Source organism: Pan paniscus, chromosome 9, assembly GCF_029289425.2.
Source record: "Pan paniscus chromosome 9, NHGRI_mPanPan1-v2.0_pri, whole genome shotgun sequence".
NCBI lineage: Eukaryota > Metazoa > Chordata > Mammalia > Primates > Hominidae > Pan > Pan paniscus.
In genome coordinates this window covers 109,036,737-109,055,388 of record NC_073258.2, presented here as the reverse complement: position 1 = coordinate 109,055,388, position 18,652 = coordinate 109,036,737, and the positions used below count along the sequence as shown (strand labels likewise).

The 18,652-nt window shown below is 35.6% G+C and overlaps 2 protein-coding genes across 3 annotated transcripts in view; one reads left to right on the top strand and one right to left on the bottom strand.

Annotated features, from left to right (window-relative positions):
* Positions 1-1,669, top strand: part of C9H11orf65 (chromosome 9 C11orf65 homolog) — a 156,931-nt gene extending 155,262 nt beyond the window's left edge. The window contains exon 7 of the mRNA XM_057299237.1: positions 606-1,669. Coding sequence (XP_057155220.1) covers positions 606-706 — 101 coding nt within the window. The 3' untranslated portion in view covers positions 707-1,669. The remainder of the gene's footprint in view (positions 1-605) is intronic.
* Positions 1-18,652, bottom strand: part of ATM (ATM serine/threonine kinase) — a 146,784-nt gene that overhangs the window by 59,477 nt on the left and 68,655 nt on the right. For both annotated transcript variants that reach the window (XM_057299233.2, XM_055094794.2), the window contains 9 exons: positions 17,208-17,382; positions 16,524-16,688; positions 14,930-15,062; positions 12,611-12,706; positions 10,111-10,282; positions 8,206-8,347; positions 6,964-7,140; positions 4,828-5,005; positions 1,695-1,782 (listed from right to left, as the gene is read on the bottom strand). In XM_057299233.2, coding sequence (XP_057155216.1) covers positions 1,695-1,782; positions 4,828-5,005; positions 6,964-7,140; positions 8,206-8,347; positions 10,111-10,282; positions 12,611-12,706; positions 14,930-15,062; positions 16,524-16,688; positions 17,208-17,382 — 1,326 coding nt within the window. The remainder of the gene's footprint in view (positions 1-1,694; positions 1,783-4,827; positions 5,006-6,963; positions 7,141-8,205; positions 8,348-10,110; positions 10,283-12,610; positions 12,707-14,929; positions 15,063-16,523; positions 16,689-17,207; positions 17,383-18,652) is intronic.

The following is an 18,652-nucleotide window of genomic DNA, read 5'->3' as shown; positions in this document are numbered from 1 at the left end:
AATAAAAATCTTCCACTGTGTTAATAGGTAGGTCAAGATTGAAAGGGACCATAGATAGTATCTTTTTCAAAACTAGCATTGTAGAGATGGGACATGGTAGTGCTTAAGAGCACTGGTGTTGAAGTACAATACAGGTAGGTTCAAATCTAGCTATATTGCCTACTACCAGCTGTGTGATCTTCAGCAACTTAACTTCTTAAACCTCAGTTTCCTAGTTTCCTTACTTGCAAATGCTGGAACAACATGGACCCTGGAGAATGGGTGCAACAATTAAATAATGCCTGCAAAGCTGATGAATAAGGCACACCCTACTACACAGCAAGCACTCAACTAAAGTTAATTTTCTGATGAATGTTAAGTTTAGAGAAGTGAAATAATTTCCCCATGGAAAGGAAGACACTGCAAACATTATTCTGATTTTGAAAGATGATAAGACTGAGGTTCAAAGACAGCAAGCAATTTTTTTGTTGTTGTTGTTTTATTGTTGTTCTTTGTTTTTGCCCAACATACCGTACAGGATAACAAGTAATTTTTACACAGCACAAGCTTGGACTTGAATGCATGTCTTTACCCATTTTTCTATATCCCATTCATACTTTCTCCAGGAATATTCTTCAGGATCTTATTCAGCATTAAAATGGAATATGAAGAATTTTTATCTTCTCCAACTCCTGCTAATGTCAACACCATTCTACCCCAATGGTAAGTCTGAAATGAATGACTCAAAGGTAAAACTGCCTCCCAACACCAAGAAAACAAATGCTCTCCACTACATTAAAGCTTCTGATAGGCCTCCTCAGAAGATAATCTGGTATAAAACTCTAAGGTAAAATAACCAGAAGCAAAGACACTGAAAAGCATAAAACTTCTTTTTCTACTAGAGAAGAAGAATGGTTTAAGACTACATAGGAATTAATTTTTTAAGATATTAATGCATTTAGGCTTAAAAACATTTCATTTTTCACTCACCTCTCCCTCTCATTCTTTACCAACCACCCCTACCACCACCATACACACTTATGAGACATCGATTCCTACCTATTCAAATTATAGGCTTACTCTACACTATTTCTTCAGAGTTCTGGTCAACTCTCAAGCAGTATTGATCAGTCAGACCATCCATTCTAGCAATTTCTATATGCACTGTTAAAAATCTCATGAGAAATAACAGGAACAAAAATACTATACTATAAAACAATTTACCAGAAACAAGAAAATAAACATTGTCACAGCACAGTATTGCCACAGATTTTGAGACCACTGCACACAGTAAAGAAACTTACATCTTAAAATAAAGATACATAAAGAAGACATTTACACAACTCTATTTACTTCTTAGAACTAAAGCAAAGAGAAAAGTAAAAAGAGGGGTAATACAGCTAAATGTAACTTGGAAAAACACTTGCTCCTATCCCTAACATAGATGAAATAAATTGGAGCCAAGAAGGCTGCATAATTTAACAAAGGTAACATGGTTACTGGTACAGCTGGTACTAGAATTGAGAGTTATTGACACTGATTTAACCAAACTGCTATCCTGAATATGGATTACTGCAAGGAGATATAAATATCACACAAATTAAATATAACACTTTGCAACAGCTTCACCTAAAATAATCATGTTAAAATTCAGCCGATAGTTAACAAGTTACACTCTAGATCCTAAACATAAGAAGCAACACTCATTACATTACCTCTTTTGTCTTCTCATGTAGTCCACAACAGCAAGCATTGTTCTTTGTGATTTTTTATCCAAACAGCATCGGAAAAAGTGCTCTGACTCTGACAAACAAAAATATCTCCCCTCAGTCCCAGGCATTCTTGCTTACACACCTTCTTCCTTCTTGTTTATGTGTCTGTCTCCCACTATGCTATAAGGTTCTGGTGGGCAGTACCTAACACAAAATTGGTTCTGAAGGAATTTAATAGGATTTCTTTTGCTTTTAAAAGAAACTGTTATCTTAATAAAAGTGAGAACTTACATTGTAATTTATATTTTATTTCAAAGGAGGACTAATTAATTGATTCAATAAGATCTTTAATGTGCTAGGTCCTCAGTATATAAGCATGAACAAGACAGATCATGTCAGACCACACAGAACTCACTGACTAGCCTGGGACATTAAAACACAATATGATAAGTGTTATAATAGGAAAGTTTAAAATGCTACAGAAGCTTAGCAGAGGGAACCTCACCTAGACAAGAAAAGTTTCATAGAAAAAGTGATACTGACTCAAGTGCAATGGCTCATGCCTGTAATCCCAGCACTTTGGGAGGCCGATGCGGACGGATCACTTGAGGCCAAGTTTGAGACCAGCCTGGCCAACATGGTGAAACCCTATCTCTATTAAAAATACAAAAATTAGCAGGGCATGCTGGCACACATCTGTAATCCCAGCTATTCAGGAGGCTGAGGCATGGGAATTGCTTGAACCTGAGGGGCAGAGGTTGCAGTGAGCCGAGATTGCACCACTGCACTCCAGCCTAGGTGACACAGCGAGACTCTGTCTCAAGAGAGAAAAAGAAAAAAAAAAAGAAAAAAGAAAAAGTGATATCTGAAAGAAGAGTAATAGTCATCAGAGCAGGAAAGGATAGTGCTACAGGCAATAATAATAATATCTGAGATGGCTGGAAGCAAGAAATAACTTGGAAAATTTAATGAAAGAATTTCAACTGTGCTAAATCATGGAGCTAGAAAGCAGTAAGGATGCTAAGGGCAGAGAGAAACAAATGGACTAAGTTATTCATAATATGGAATTGGCAAGATTTGGTAATCAGATGAAATACGTGAGAGAGGTTTCTAGAGTAAGCAACTGAGTGCCATTTGTCAAAGAGGTACACATTTAAAAAAGTAGGCTGGGGGAAGAGATGAAGAAGATGACACGTTTGCTTTTGGACAGCTGAGTTTGAGATGCACATGGGACGTTTAGTGAAGGCAATGAGGCTTATAGCCATCAGAAAAGATACACCATTTAAATTTTACAAAAATATGTATTTCCTTTTCAATAACAGAATTTTATATGTGAAGTTTAAATTTTCACTTAAGGTAATAAAAATATTGGCACTGTATACAGATAAAATAAAACAATTACTTTACCTTCCAATGGTTGTGACATAAATACATAAGTGATAAACATGAAAAAAGTCTTGGCCATGTTCATGATAACAAATTACCAGATTATCATAAACAATGATTACCTTAAACTATGTAATAAAAATTGTTTTTAATAGTACTGTAAATTACATATTAAAGTTTTAAATGCTTAAATCACTTATACCTGTATTTTCCCAATTAAAGATAAGAGATACATTTTAGATAGTTTACAAAGCCTCTATGAGAATTTTTATTTTAGGATTTTCATTTCAGTGGCCTAAGGAAAATTCATATAAGCACATTCTAGATCATTTAGAGAACAGCCTATAATCTAGTAGGATCACAGGATGGGCATCTATGTCTATGTTTATAATTTATATTTTTCCAAATAGTAGATTTGTAATTGCTGTTAGCCAACAGAAAATAAAATACATAAAATATAAAGCATAGCAAACTGAAGTCTAAATGACATTAGAGTCATGTCAGATGAAGGTTGTAGCAGTAAAACTAAAAGAAACAATTGGAAGAACTGAGTAATCACAACCTTTGCTGAAGTGACTGGAAGGATTGGGAGGAGATTAGTTGTGGCAAAATACCACATTAAATCAACATTTGTATTAGAATTGATTGGTCTTTAAGTACAACAAGTGAATTTGTACCTAGCTTTATGTTTGCATATAAAACACATTAATAATATATAATAAAGACAGTTAACAATAAAGATCTGTGAATTTTGTATCCTTTTATAAAATTTAGGTTTAAAAAACTGACCCATAATGAGCCTTCAAGCATGCATATATGTATTATACATACCCAACCCTTGGTGGAATTTCCTTTGCTATTATGCTCTTGGCATGAGAAATACCCATTATATGTCATAGAAGGAAAGTAGGTTACAAGAGTAAATAAAGTACAGTTCAATTTTTGTTTTAAACAATTAGAAGGATATACACTAAATGTTAATTATAGTTATACAAAGGGTTTTTTTTTCTTTTTTTAGACAGTCTCGCTGTGTCGTTCAGTCTGGAATGCAGTGGTGTAATCTTGGCTAGTGAGCCTCAGGACCCTCTACCTCCCGAGTTCAAGTGATTCTCCTGCCTCAGCCTCCCAAGTAGCTGCAATTATAGGCGCCTGCCACCATGCCCGGCTAATTTTTGTATTTTTAGTAGGGACGGGGTTTCACCACGTTGGCCAGGCTGGTCTTGAACTCCTGACCTGAAGTGATCCACCAACCTTGGCATCCCAAAGTGCTGGCATTACAGGCGTGAGCCACTGTGCCCGGCCAAACGCTGCTTTTTAAATTGAGTTGGCCAGAGCTCTGAAAATATGAAAATTCTATCGTATCTGCACCACAGTACCTAAAATATCTGATTGTGTTTGTTTTTTCCATTGCTAGAATGTGGGTGTTTCTTTTTCACATTAATATTGCCAGTGCAAGCACAGTGCCTGACACATATTGAAAGCTCAATTAGTTGACCCATTATCAATAGCCAAAACGTACTGAGGGAATACTATACATCAAGTATTATCCTAGGCACTTTACACACATTATTTCATTGAAAACTTGTTGCAACTGTTGGCAACTTTTATCTCCATTCCATAGATGAAGAAACAAATTTAGAGGTTATAGATTTAATCCTGTAAAGTGCTTTTAGTGGGATTCCATCTTAAATCCATCTTTCTCTAGAACTGAGAAGTTTACAGTATTAATGTTAAAAATTTAATAGAATACCTGAATCCAAGTTTGCAGGGGTTGTGGATCGGCTCGTTTGCGAGAAGTGTCGAAGACAGCTGGTGAAAAATCCCTGAACATGTGTAGAAAGCAGATTTCTCCATGATTCATTTGTATCTTGGAGTAAAATATCATGAATCAAGTATGGAAGTACAGTCTGACAAAAGTCAGTTTTCACCTAGAATATACAAACAAATCCACCCAATAGTTTGAGTAAAAATGAGTAAAATTAATACATTTTACTTAAAATTTTCATGCCCCGTTGACATATTAAATTTCTAAAAGATGATAGATTAATCTGCCATAAACTCAACATACTGCTAAAAAAACAAACAAAAAACATGTATTAGGTGGTGTTTAAAAAACCACACTAGGCTAGTATATCAATATCAAATATATATGTTAGTGACACTGTAACTGTTTATTTCCAGTCTAGGCCATTACCATAATGAAACAGAATATTGCTTACAAATGAAATTATATCACCACTTTAAATACAATTTCAGAGTTGAAAAGCGTTAGTAACAGAAGGAGTTTTCTGATTTGATAGAAGAGGGAAAAAGGTATCAAAAGTTTAAGACAGGCCGGGCGCGGTGGCTCACGCCTGTAATCCCAGCACTTTGGGAGGCCGAGGCGGGCGGATCACGAGGTCAGGAGATCGAGACCATCCTGGCTAACACAATGAAACCCCGTCTCTAATAAAAATACAAAAAATTAGCCGGGCGTGGTAGCGGGCGCCTGTAGTCCCAGCTACTCGGGAGGCTGAGGCAGGAGAATGGCGTGAACCCGGGAGGCGGAGCTTGCAGTGAGCCGAGATCGCGCCACTGTACTCCAGCCTGGGCGACAGAGCGAGACTCCGTCTCAAAAAAAAAAAAAAAAAAAAAAAGTTTAAGACAAAAGTTGGAAATCTTATTTTTATGCATTTTCTAACCTCAGTGAAGAATTACAACAGTCATGTTAAAAATGTTTATTTTTTAATAAGCCCAACTTCTGGGCATAAAATTTGGGTAATTATTTGTGGTATATTCCAAAGAGCAGAAAAGTGCTCCAATACATCTGGCACATTAAAACAGTATTCAGCTTTACTTTTGCTATTCACCGCACTCCATATTTAACATATGAATGAATCATTACACTCCATATCCATCATATTCATCATACTTCACACACATAAGACAGGTTATAGATTACTAATTGCACCCTTTTTCTTTTTCAAACCAAAGACAAGGCAAAACACCAGTTTTAGAGCTAGAGAATTTAAAGTACCAGAAATGGGGTGTGTACATATGTATATTTGGAACATTTTGTTTTCTGGCTCAAAGGTAAAACTTTATAAAAATCTTAGCTTTGTTCACTAATGAGAAATAAGCTGTATGTGTGTTCAGGGTACCACTCTGCTGAATTGGTATGAGTGTGGTGTAGTATTGCAGAGAAGGTGATGTTTTATTCACTGTCACTACTTTTTCTGTAGAAAATAAGAACTGCTTCTTACATTGCTTTCAATGTGAGTACATTAGGAAAATACTTCTCTATCAGTTATCTGTAATCAGCAGATGTTTGACCTCATCAGATGTTGTATTTTCACATTTCTGTTGAATCACATTTGACAGTGCTATAAATTAACTCTGTAAATCTTAGAGCATCATAGTATGCTGTTTTAGATTACACATTTGATGAAGAGTACAAACTTTGTTTCATTTGGTATGTACCTTTACTCTTTGTTGAGATAAATTGTACTATATCCTCAAAAATAAAAAAGCTATGCTGATTGCTGCCCCACTCCTTTTTCTTATTCAAGAAAGCATATCAGGGAAAATAAAGGTACTCTTATCAGAAGACGTAAACAAAGTTAGAACAGGCTCTTGGTTAATGCAAATAATTTATAATCAGCAGTATTTTAACTATCATTAGTAACAAATTATTCAAGGCACCCCTTAGAACTCCTCTAGTATGTTGCTATCCCGAAGCTGAAACCTAATGCGTAAAGTTATGACTAAATATGGACGCTCATTTTAATAAATTTACAACAGTTTGAGTGGGGGTGATATTATGTGAAGATGATGTGCAGTATCACAGCACTCTTTAGATAAACAGGTCATAAACAAGGAATTACATCAGGCTAATTAATCTTCTTACTTCACACATTGGCTTTAATAATTGAAGAATTTCACATTTTGTGCCTCCACTGTCCAAAAAAGCACAAGTCAGTGTCTTTATCCAAATGTCATGATTTTCACTTAGAGGAATCCACAGATTTATATCATCCAGGCCTTCAAAAGGGTTTTCTTTGTCAAATCTGGGTACTTCTAAAAACTAGAAAGAAAGGGATTAGAAAATGTAAATAAGAGAAGTGGAAATCATTGTACCTTTCCTACACAAAATGAGTATAACAAATCTGTTTCTGAATAAAGCTAAATACAGTTAAAACTAAATCTGGAGGCAATGTTTACCTTTTAAGATGAAAACATTTATGTTTATACAAGAGGCAGAGTGGTATGGCAAAAACTGCTGCTTTAGGCAGCAGAAAAATTAGGTTCTACTCTCAGCTCTGTCACTCATTAGTAGCATATTACACAAATCACAAACTCTGACTCATCTGTCTCTTGAACAAAACTAGACCACATCTACCACAGAGACTTGATTTCAAAATGAAATGAGATTTTAAAATGTTAGAATTATAATGCCTTCCAGGTTATATTATTAGTTTCATTAACAGTTTATATTACCAGTAATTTTACTAACACCAAAATTATATTTATGATGCACTGAAAGTACTGCTTCAATGTTGGGTTTCTGCCCTGAAATTAAAGTGGTGAAAACTAAACTGTGTATTTCTCAGTCACTTTATGAAAAGAAGATAGTAAAGAGGAATGCTTAGACTAAGGAAGGAACAAGTGTTCTTAAACTTGCTTCACAGAATACTTACAGTGGAACCTTATTACAATATCAACATGGAAAAAGGGAGAAATCTATGGGTCATCCTATATTTCACCAGGGGATTGTGATACGTTAACTTGACATGGAAATAAACACTTGTGGATCACAATAACTATAAACCATACCCAGAGCTAACAGCTTTCATGGGAGCAAAGTAGGGCTTTCTATTTCTAAAAAAATAAGGTCTGTCTTTAAGAATTTCCCCTCCCCCAAAAATCAACTACTATTTCCTCAGGTTACCTATCTCAGCTTTTCCACACTGCCATAATAAATTAAAAATAACACATTCCCAGGATTTATGAAATATGGCTTAAATTACTTATAGGAAAGGTTAATAGTTAGTACAATACTATTTCAAGCAATTTAACAGTCATGACCCACAGCAAAGAGAACTGTTTTAGATATGCTGGGTATTCAATAAACATTTATTACTTAAGAGACCTTTTTTCTTGATGTTCTAAAAGGCTGTAGATAGGCCAGCATTGGATCTGTTGTCATCTTATAAATCTCCCAGAAACTATGTCCAGTCTTTGTGGCTAAAATGTTTTTCAAACAGGTAACAGCTGCTGATCGAACTTTGACACTGAAAAAAACAATTCAAATGCCTATCAAGTACACCAGTTATTAATCTTGATGAATGTTAACCTCCACTGAAAAAATTTCAAAACTAAAATTTAAAATTTGTATTAGGAAACTTTATATTTACAAAATTCTCCAATATCAAACAAAAGTATCAAAGGACTTTCACTAGTCATTCAGTAAACTTGAATTACTAATCACTGCAACTGCAATTCCCTTCATTCAATACAGTTTAATTGTGACTACTATAAATTAAAAAGACTCAAGAAATACTTGAAAATAATATGTTCTAATACATATAAGTAATAAAAATTCTGGGAATCCTTTTGTCCACATCTTCATATGCTAAAGTCCCTTGAAGATCTAAAGTTTTTCCCTGTTAAAGAAAAATACAAAAAACTTGTACCTGCTTCCTAGTATTCTTAAGTTTAAGTCACACTAATATTTCTGTGCATCTGTTTCAGAAAAACCAATTTCGAATTACTATGAAATGAATGAAACATTCAATGCTCGCAAATTTTCTGTGGCACTCTCTTCAAAAACTGTGCTTGATATACCTTGATATACATTTAAAAAATGAGATGAACTGGCTGAGTGTGGTGTGGCTCAAGCACATAAACTTTGCACATTAGGAGGCTGAGGCAGGAGGATTGCTTGAGCCCAAGAATTTGGGGTTACAGTCAGCTATGATCTATGATGTATTATCATGCCACTGCGCTCCAGCCTGGGTGATAGAGCGAGACCCTGTCTCAAAAAAAAAAAAAAAAAAAGAGAGAGATGAATTAATACATGTTAACACAAGGATAGACGGATGGCTAGAAGTGATTAAGCAAGGACAGCATAAAATATAGATACTATATGATAAGCATATGGGTGTTTACTATAAAATTATTTCCATTGTGCTGTATGTTTAAAACTTTTTATAATAAAATGTTTGGAAAGAAACCATACAAATTTGTTTAATGAAACAAAAACAACAACAAAAGAAAGAAATATACAGGTACGTTAAATCAATAACGGAAACATGGCAGTTAGACATTATTGCCAATCATTTATTCCTCAAGAGAAGGAGGAAGGGAAGTACAGAAAAAAATCAAAACACGTATTTATCTTAGAAAGGTGCCTGGTTGTGAGGAAAACCCTTTGAGCCTACCATCAAATATGGTGGTGATGGAGTACTCAAAGATACCAATCAATCAATCAACAAATAAATAAGAGAGAGAAAGAGCATGCACGCAAAAGTAATCTCAACCAACCAGTTGAAATTTTGATATGTGGTGCAATTCTGCTTTGCACAGAGAATAAATAAGCAGTAGAAGACCCTGTCTGATTAGCTTAAGACTTTTAGGATTATAAAACAACCTCTCTGCTTTACGACTTATTTTAAAAGGATCAAAATAAGGCCTCGCTTAGAGGAGAGTGGCACCTCTGATACTGACAAGAGCCTAAAACATCTCCCTTTATATTCCCCTATCTTAATTTTCTGTGTAGAACCATGTGGCATTTTTCTTATTTATCGTTTATTTGTCTAGTCCCACTAAAATTTTAACAGGGACCTTGTCTGGAATGTTCACCATTATATCAAGTGTCTGGCACATAGTAGGGTAAATAATTAGGTGAATTAATAAAAATACAAGAATTTTCATAAAGACACTGAGATTTAAAAAAGGACAAAGCTTTAGTTACTGAGAATATCTATTTGTGTGAAGTATCATTCTCCATGAATATCATATTGAGATTACATATAAGGTATCAATAAATACTCACCAATCTTCTACCAGTGTGTTATTCAGGTAGGTCAGCATTATGAAGGTCCACTGAAGTTCTTTATCTTCAAATAACTTAAGGGCCTTGGTATAAGATGCATCTTTACTATGTTGTATAGCTATGGTAGAGAAATCTATAGGACCCACTTCTCCCAAGCAGCTTCCAACAGCCTCTACATACAGAAATTCTATTTCAGTAGAGTCATAGGTAAGAGATCATACATAAAACTGAAATTTTCTAATTTCAAAACTATAATGCTGTTTTTCTGTACTTCAAGAATTGACCTTAAGGCCGAGTGCAGTGGCTCACGACTGTAATCCCAGCACTTTGGGAGACAGAGGCGGGCGGATCACCTGAGGTCAGGAGTTCGAGACCAGCCTGGCCAACATGGTAAAGCCCTATCTTTACTAAAAATACAAAATTAGCCAGGCGTGGTGGCGCAGGCCCGTAATCCCAGCTACTCAGGAGGCTGAGGCAAGAGAATCACTTGAACCCAGGAGGCGGAGGCTGCAGTGAGTCAAGATGGCACCACTGCACTCTAGCCTGGGTGACAAAAGAAAAAAAAAAAAAAAGAGAGAGAATCAACCTTAAAACTGTTAAAATTTTTGTTGAGGTATCACACAAATTCCATAATCTTAAACACACAGTTCAATGAAAATTTATACATACAAATACACATTTTTTCTGCCTGTGTTCTCCCTAACCAGATGAAGATAGGACATTTTCAGCAACCCAGAGGGCTCTTCGTGCTCTTTCCATCATGATGGTATTTACTAAAATATGTTCACAAATTTTTTGAGAGCCCTTCTTTCAAAGGGTAGAGCCTAACCCTCCCGTTGAGTGTGGGCTGTACTTAGTGACTCACGTCTAACAAACAGAATGTATATAAGTTTTTCACCTCTTTGATTAAATTTATTCCTGGGTATTTATTTCTTTTAGATGCTATCGTAAATGGAATTGCTTTTCTAATTCTTTTTGGATTGTGCACTGCTAGTATATACAAACACCACTACTTATGTGTTGATCTTGTACCCTGCAACTTTGCTAAATTCATTTATTAGCACTACAGTAGCTTTCTTGTGGATTCTCTGGGATTTTCTATACATAAGATCATGTCGTCTGTAAATACAGATAGTTTTACTTCCTTTCTAATTGGCATGCTTTTAATTTCTTTTTCTTGTTTAATTGCTCTGGCTAGAACTTCTAGTACACTGTTGAACAGCAGTAGTGAAAGTGGACAGCCTTGTCTCATTCCTGATCTTAGGGGTAAAGCTGTGAGAACAAACCACATTAATTTTATACTACACAGGAAAGCCACTTAGGGCTTCTGTTGTAAATCAGGTCTGTGCCTAAAAGCAGTGCCACTATGGACAAGGAGGTAAATATGTTGGTTAAAGAAAACTTCTACAGTTCTGGTAAGATTCTGTTTTTTAGTCTGGGTGCTACATGTACAAGCGTACTCTGCAAACATTCTTCAAGTTAGATATTTTTGATCTGTATACTTTTCTATATGTAGGATATATCTCAATTTTTTAAAATCTACAAAAAAGGAAGTACTGTAGATATTAGGCTCCTACTGAGAAGTTAAGGCTGTTGAAGAAAGATAGTAGAATCTGTGAAACACTACTTATTCCTATTTTTCTAATTAGAAACAAAAACCATCACGAGAGCTTCAAGCTGACTTTAACCAGGTGATTTCTCCATCCCGTGGTCACTAAATCTAAACACCTAAACTAGAGATGATGTTGGCTTCTTATTTTACATTAGGTTTCCCCTCAAATGGCTGTAGGAAAGGACTTGAATGGTTTTTAATTATTTAAGTTTAATCTAGCCCTCCAAGTCTTCATTCTTATGTCTGCTACATAACAAAAGACACTGAGTACCTGTCAGTTATAATGTATTTATAAAATATATCGGCAGTCAATTTATTTGCAACTTAACTCTAAAAACAAGTATTTCTGACTTTCCTAAATATTTACAAGGCATTTTCAAATTAAGTTATACACATATGTAAATCTCTAACTTTTCATTTTATATGAATATTTAAGGAAGAAAAGTACAAAAGGGGCCTTTTTAGGGACATTTTAATTAAATAGGCATGTAACTTAGCTAGCATCTCATATTTCCCCAATATCCCAAATGACAAACCCTCACTTATTTTGAAGATATAATAAAGATAACCACTCATATAATAAAGATGACCACCACATAACTCACATTCATTCCGCCAATACAATCATGCTTTGCTTAATGACACAGATATGTTCTGAGAAATGTGTCATTGGGCAATTCTGTCATTGCGTGAACATCACAGAATATACTTACACAAACCTAGATGGTATAGCCTACTACACACCTAGGCTACAAACCTGTATAGCATGTTACTATACTGAATACTACAGGCAACAGAAAACATACAGTAAAAATACAGTATTATAATCTGTCCTATATGTGATCCGCAGTTGACTGAAATGTCACGCAGCGCATGACTGTAGTTTACCTAGAACTTCTTTTTCACCAGTGTGGTTTATTGCCATCTTGGATAACTGCAACAAATTAACAACTAGTTTCACCATAATCCCATCTTGTGGATTATCTAGAAATAATTTTTAAAAAATTAGTTTAAACTAGCATGAAGACAACACTTTTGTTTATAATTACATATATATTAAATTATCTGACTAGAAAACTTCTATAAAGTTTAAAAAAGGTTTTAAGTCATGAGTAGCTCAAAAAATATGTAGGGAGTGAATCTGAACTTCCTTAATACAACAGATTCTTTTGAAAGTGATTAGCAATATGTGACAACAGAGAAAATAAAATGTCTTAAACAAATTGTGCAGATAAGTCAACAGCTTAGCAAAATCACAAACAGAAGCACAAGAATCATTCAACACTAAAGCTAGAAGGGACTTTGGGAGCCTGCTTGGCTTTTTAACATCTAACATTTAGAGTTTAGACCAGCACTGTCCCACAGAACTTTCTGCAATGATGGAAATGTCTATAATCTACACTGTCCAATGATCACTACTGACCAAATGTACTACTGAGAACTTGATATGTGTTCAGTACCAATGAAAAAAGTGAACTTCAAATTTCATTTAATTTTACTTCATTTAAATAGCCAAATGGCTAGTGGCTGTAATGCACAAGGCAGATCTCTAGCCCATAAAATACTCAAGAACACAAGTACAAGAAATAATGGTGTTTCTATTTACATACATTTTATATATCTCAAATGTATTAGAAACTCTATGCTCAGATAGTCAAAACTAAAATTCATTTTAAAAAGTACTGAGAGTAAAAACAACACAAGAGAAATATGAAATTAGGCCAGGCGTGGTGGCTCACGCCTGTAATCCCAGCACTTTGGGAGGCCGAGGCAGATGGATCACTTGAGGTCAGGAGTTCAAGACCAGCCTGGACAACATGGTGAAACCCCATCTCTACTAAAGATACAAAAAATTAGCTGGGCATGGTGGCACACACCTGTAATCCCTGCTACTTGGGAGGCTGGGGCAGGAGAATCACTTGAACCCAGGAGGTGGAGGTTGCAGTGAGCTGAGATTGTGCCACTGCACTCCAACCTGGGTGACAGAGTGAGACTTCGTTTAAAACAAAAAAAAGAAATATGAAATTAATTGGTATAGGAAGATGAAAATCAAAACACAAAGTAGAAAGTTTCCCAAATACTGTAATAATGTACATTTCAAATCAAATTAACAAGCAAGCTAGAAAAACTTACAAATACATACTTACATATATATACACACACATAACACATATGACTAAAGTATTAAAATGAGACATATTTCTTTCATTCAGGTAAACTGGACTAGAAGACAAGACTAACTTGTATGTCTGGCTCTAAGGAATTAAAATTTTCTTTTACATGGTTGGAAGGTGTTAAAAATGTTTAAGCATGGGCCAGGCGTGGTGGCTCATGCCTGTAATCCCAGCACTTTGGGAGGCTGAGGTGGGCGGATCGCCTGAGCTCAGGAGTTTGAGACCACCCTGGCCAACATGGTGAAACCCCGTCTCTACTAAAAAAAATACAAAAAATTAGCCAGACATGGTGGCAGGTGCCTGTAATCCTAGCTACTAGGAAGGCTGAGGCACGAGAATCTGAGCTCGGGAGGTGGAGGTTGCCGTGAGCTAAGATATCACCACTGCATTCCAGCCTGGGCAACAAGAGCGAAACTCCATCTTAAAAAAAAAAAAAAAGAAATGAAAAATGTTTAAGCATGGCTAGACGCCGTGGCTCACGCCTATAATCCCAATGCTTTGTGAGGCTAAGGCAGGAGGATCGCTTGAGGCCAAGAATTCGAGACCAACCTAGGCAACATAGTGGGACCCCTGTCCCTACAAAAAATAAAAAAAATAAATAAAGTAGCTAGGTGTAGTGGTGTGTGCCTGTTGTTCCAGCTATTCAGAAGGCTGAGACAGGAGAATTCCTTGTACCCAGGAATTCAAGGTCATAGTAAGTTATGATGGCGCCACTATACTCCAGCCTGGGTGACAGAGTGAGACTCTTAAAAAAAAAAAACTCTGTCTCTTAAAAAAAAAATTTAGGCAGTAGAAAAACATGATCATATTTGGGTTTAGAGAAATCATCTGGCAGAGGATGAATAAAATAGGAAGAGTTCAGGGTGAGAAGACCAGTTAGGAGCAGTTTTACAGTTAGATGAGAAATGAGGGTCTGAACTAAATGATGAGAGTCTGAACTAAGTCTGTGACAATGAAACCAAGAGCAAGACTTTGCAAAATATTCTTTCAAAAAGAAACAGGTAGAAATAACCCATGTCATTAAAATTAGCACCCTGAGAAGCTCTCATAATGTCCACCATCTGATCTTTATGTAGTTCCAGTTGTCTTCGAAGATCCTTTAGTCCTTCAAGTCTTGTCAATGGAAGTGCATCATAAACACTTACTGAGAGAAAATGGTTAATTTCCTAAAAGAGAAAATGTAACTTGTTTTTAACATGTATTGGTTAAGCCTGTGAAATAAAACTTAATAAAAGAAAAAAATTAGTTAAGTGCCATTTATAGACACTGACTCATGTCTCTATTACTACCAAACAAGGAAGAAATAAATGATTTCTTCCACTGCAAACCCTACAATGTTTTAATACTCTTTTTTAGACAGAGTCTCGCTCTGTCACCAAGGCTAGAGTGCAGTGGTGCTATCAAGGCTCACTGCTACCTCCGCCTCCCAGGTTCAAGTGATTCTAATGTCTCAGCCTCCCGAAAAGGTGGCATTTACAGGAATGTGCCACCACGCCCAGCTAATTTTGTATTTTTAATAGAGATGGGGTTTTGCCATGTTGGCCAGGCTGGTCTCGAACTCCTGACCTCAGATGATCTGCCCGCCTTAGCCTTCCAAAGCGCTGGGATTACAGGCATGAGCCACTGCACCCAGCCTAATCCTTTAAATTCTAATAGACTCTCTCATGGTAACACAGATTTCAAGATTGTTATAGCATACTCAGCTGGAAGGAAATGCTTAAATTTCTCTTTAGTAGTATAACTTTACATCTTAACATATTTAAATATGTTTTTATATTTACATAGAGTCAAATACAGACTATCATTTAAAAATTATAATTAAGATATGTATGGAAGAATATACCTAAACATAATTTCAAGGTTTATAAAGATTAAAACTTAAAATATGCTTTCAAAAGTTAAACGTTATCTCTAACACAAACATTAAATTGACATTGAAAAGATCCATTGGTAGTTTTGAGCTATCAGTGGACCTTAGGATCTTATGTGTTAAAATCAAAACTATTTTATGTCACATTCCTTGAAAACTTAAATTTGGATCTTTACCAGGAAGTTTTGTTATTTATACTTTGGCTTCAATGCAAAGAGATACATTAAGATTCATTTTTTTATTTCTTAAGTAGGTAGATCTCACATTACACACAAACAAGTATGTGTGTATATACACACACACACACAGACATACATATATATATATATATATATTTTTTTTTTTTTTTTTTTTTTGAGACAGGGTCTCACTCTGTCATCCAGGCTGGAATGCAGTGGAGCAATCTTGGCTTATTGCAGCCTTGACCTCCAGGGCTCAGGTGATCCCTCCATCTCAGCTACCTGAGTAGCTGATTCTACAAGCACATATCACCATGCCCGACTAATTTTTTGTAGAGACGGGGTTTTGCCATGTTGCCCAGGCTGGTCTTGGAACTCCTGGGCTCAGGCAATCCTCCTGCCTCAGCCTCCCAAAGTGCTGAGATTATAGGCATGAACCAATGTGCCTGGCCTACGTATATATTTTTAATCACAATTAAAGAAAAGATTCCATTTTTTACTGCTAGAGCATTACAGATTTTTGAAAAGTACTACTATGTTCTCTAATAAAAAATAGTAGATGATGAAATTTTTATTACCTCCAAGAGTGAAAAGGGTCCTCTACTGTATTTGATTTTTTGCTGAGTAATACGCAAATCCTTAAAAACAACATGGTCAGGAAAAGGATCTAAAAGCTTAATCGTGAGATAGAGGTTTTCATTATCCTTGTTATCTATCACTAAGTATTTCAACAAGTCCAATACCTAAATATAATTTAAAAAGAAAAAATTATAAGGAGAGAAATAATTTTAAAGTAAGCCAACAAAACTTACTGTAATAAATGATAAAATCTATTAACCTAGATCAGATTAAATGTTCTAATTACGTCTAAGATACCCAGCTTTTAGTTTCTGTGTTTTCAAATAATTCAATAACTATATAAGGTACTACTACAAGATGGGTACTGAGGTTAAAAAAAATGCCAATATTAATGAAACAGTTTATGTAAGTAGTAACTCAAATACCACCATAATGTTGCGAACTGCTATCCCTAGTTTTGACTACCTCTCTACTTCAGCATAGTAGATAAAACTATTAAAAGTACCAAGTGCTCTGTAATTGATTACAAAGGTTAATTCATTAAGAATATTTTTCCAATCATTTTACAAAAAATATTCTCAATAAAATCACCAATTATACCAAGTAAACATAAAACACTCAAATCCTTCTAACAATACTTTATATATTTTAAATACCATTTTGAAGATGAGTCAGAAAATTACCTGTTTCTGAACCTCCACCTGCTCATACACAAGGGGTATAAGTGTACCAACAATAACATGAAGATGGTTTTCTAGAGCATCCTTACAGTAAGTCACGGCTGTCTGGCAAACCTGACTTAATAAGTCACAACAAAGGGAGAAGCTACGTAATGACACATCCATGATACAAGAAGGTCTAATATAGGGAGAAAAAAAAAAAAAAACAACCAGTAAGTTCTGGAAAATTACTCTGAAATAAATTCATTCAGAAGTCCTTTTGTTCAGCATCTCTAATTCTTATATGCCTTGACATAAATATTTTAATGGCTTATAAGCCAAAAAGAGAAGTCACATCAGCAAAATGCAGAATAGGCAGCTCTAAGCTTCCATCCTTTAACGGAAACATTGAAAAACAGGCAAAATTGTCAGAACTAATTTCGTTAGAATTCTGTAAAATAGTCAAAGGTTTACAGTAATCAGGAAAATATTGAATCAAGAAAAATGCAACTGAAAAACAGCAGGAAAGCTTTGTGGTAACTTTACTTGTCCTTGCCCACCCCCACCCCAGCGTGGCAACAATCACAAAAGCAGTGGCCTATATCCTCGGTGTGAGACACTGGCTCATGGTAGTTCATGGAGCTAAGTAGATTAGTTGCAAACTATTGTATATGTCTATTCTAACCTGTCTGGAACCAAGGACTGATGTAAAGCGCGTAGCTCTGTTTTGTTTAACTTCATACCAGCTACAAAAGATATGGGTGTTGCCTGAAACTTTGTAAGGCGGACCAACAACCTGCAGGTGCATACGGCAAAAGATTACTGTTGAGACATACAAGAGGCTGCCTAAAGCCTAGGATTAGGTGGGGAGAGTATTTTTTTGGGAAATTAGTATATTCAAAAGCACCCACAAATTAGGGGGAATTCAGAAAGCCACACACATGCTCAAGATAAGACTCTTGCTCAGAAAAGACCAGAGAAGACCCTAAGCTTGTATTTGGGGCTGATCCCAAGCAATGCAAGCATGGCTAAGTGTTGAAGAAGAATCCTAGCATAAAGCCAATCTGCAAACACTAGGAAAAGTTTTCTCCTCTCATGCTTCCTCATCCCAACACTCTTGGTATCCAAGGAAATCTCTATCAAACACTATCTAAACACAAGCTAAGGTACAAAGTTTTCAGTGACCACACAAGGCAAGACACAAAAGGACACATATTGTACAACTCTAGATTAAAATATCTACAATAGGCAAATTCATTGAGACAGAAAATAGATTAGTTTCTCAATGGCCAGTGGGGAGGGGGAATGTGGAGTTATTGTGGAATGAGTAGAGAGGTTCAGTTTGAGATAATGAAAGTTTGGACATAGACAGTGGTGATGGTTGCACAACAATGGAAATGTAACTGATGCCACTGAACTGGCCATTTAATGGTGAAAATAAAAAATTTTATGTTACATAGTTTACCACA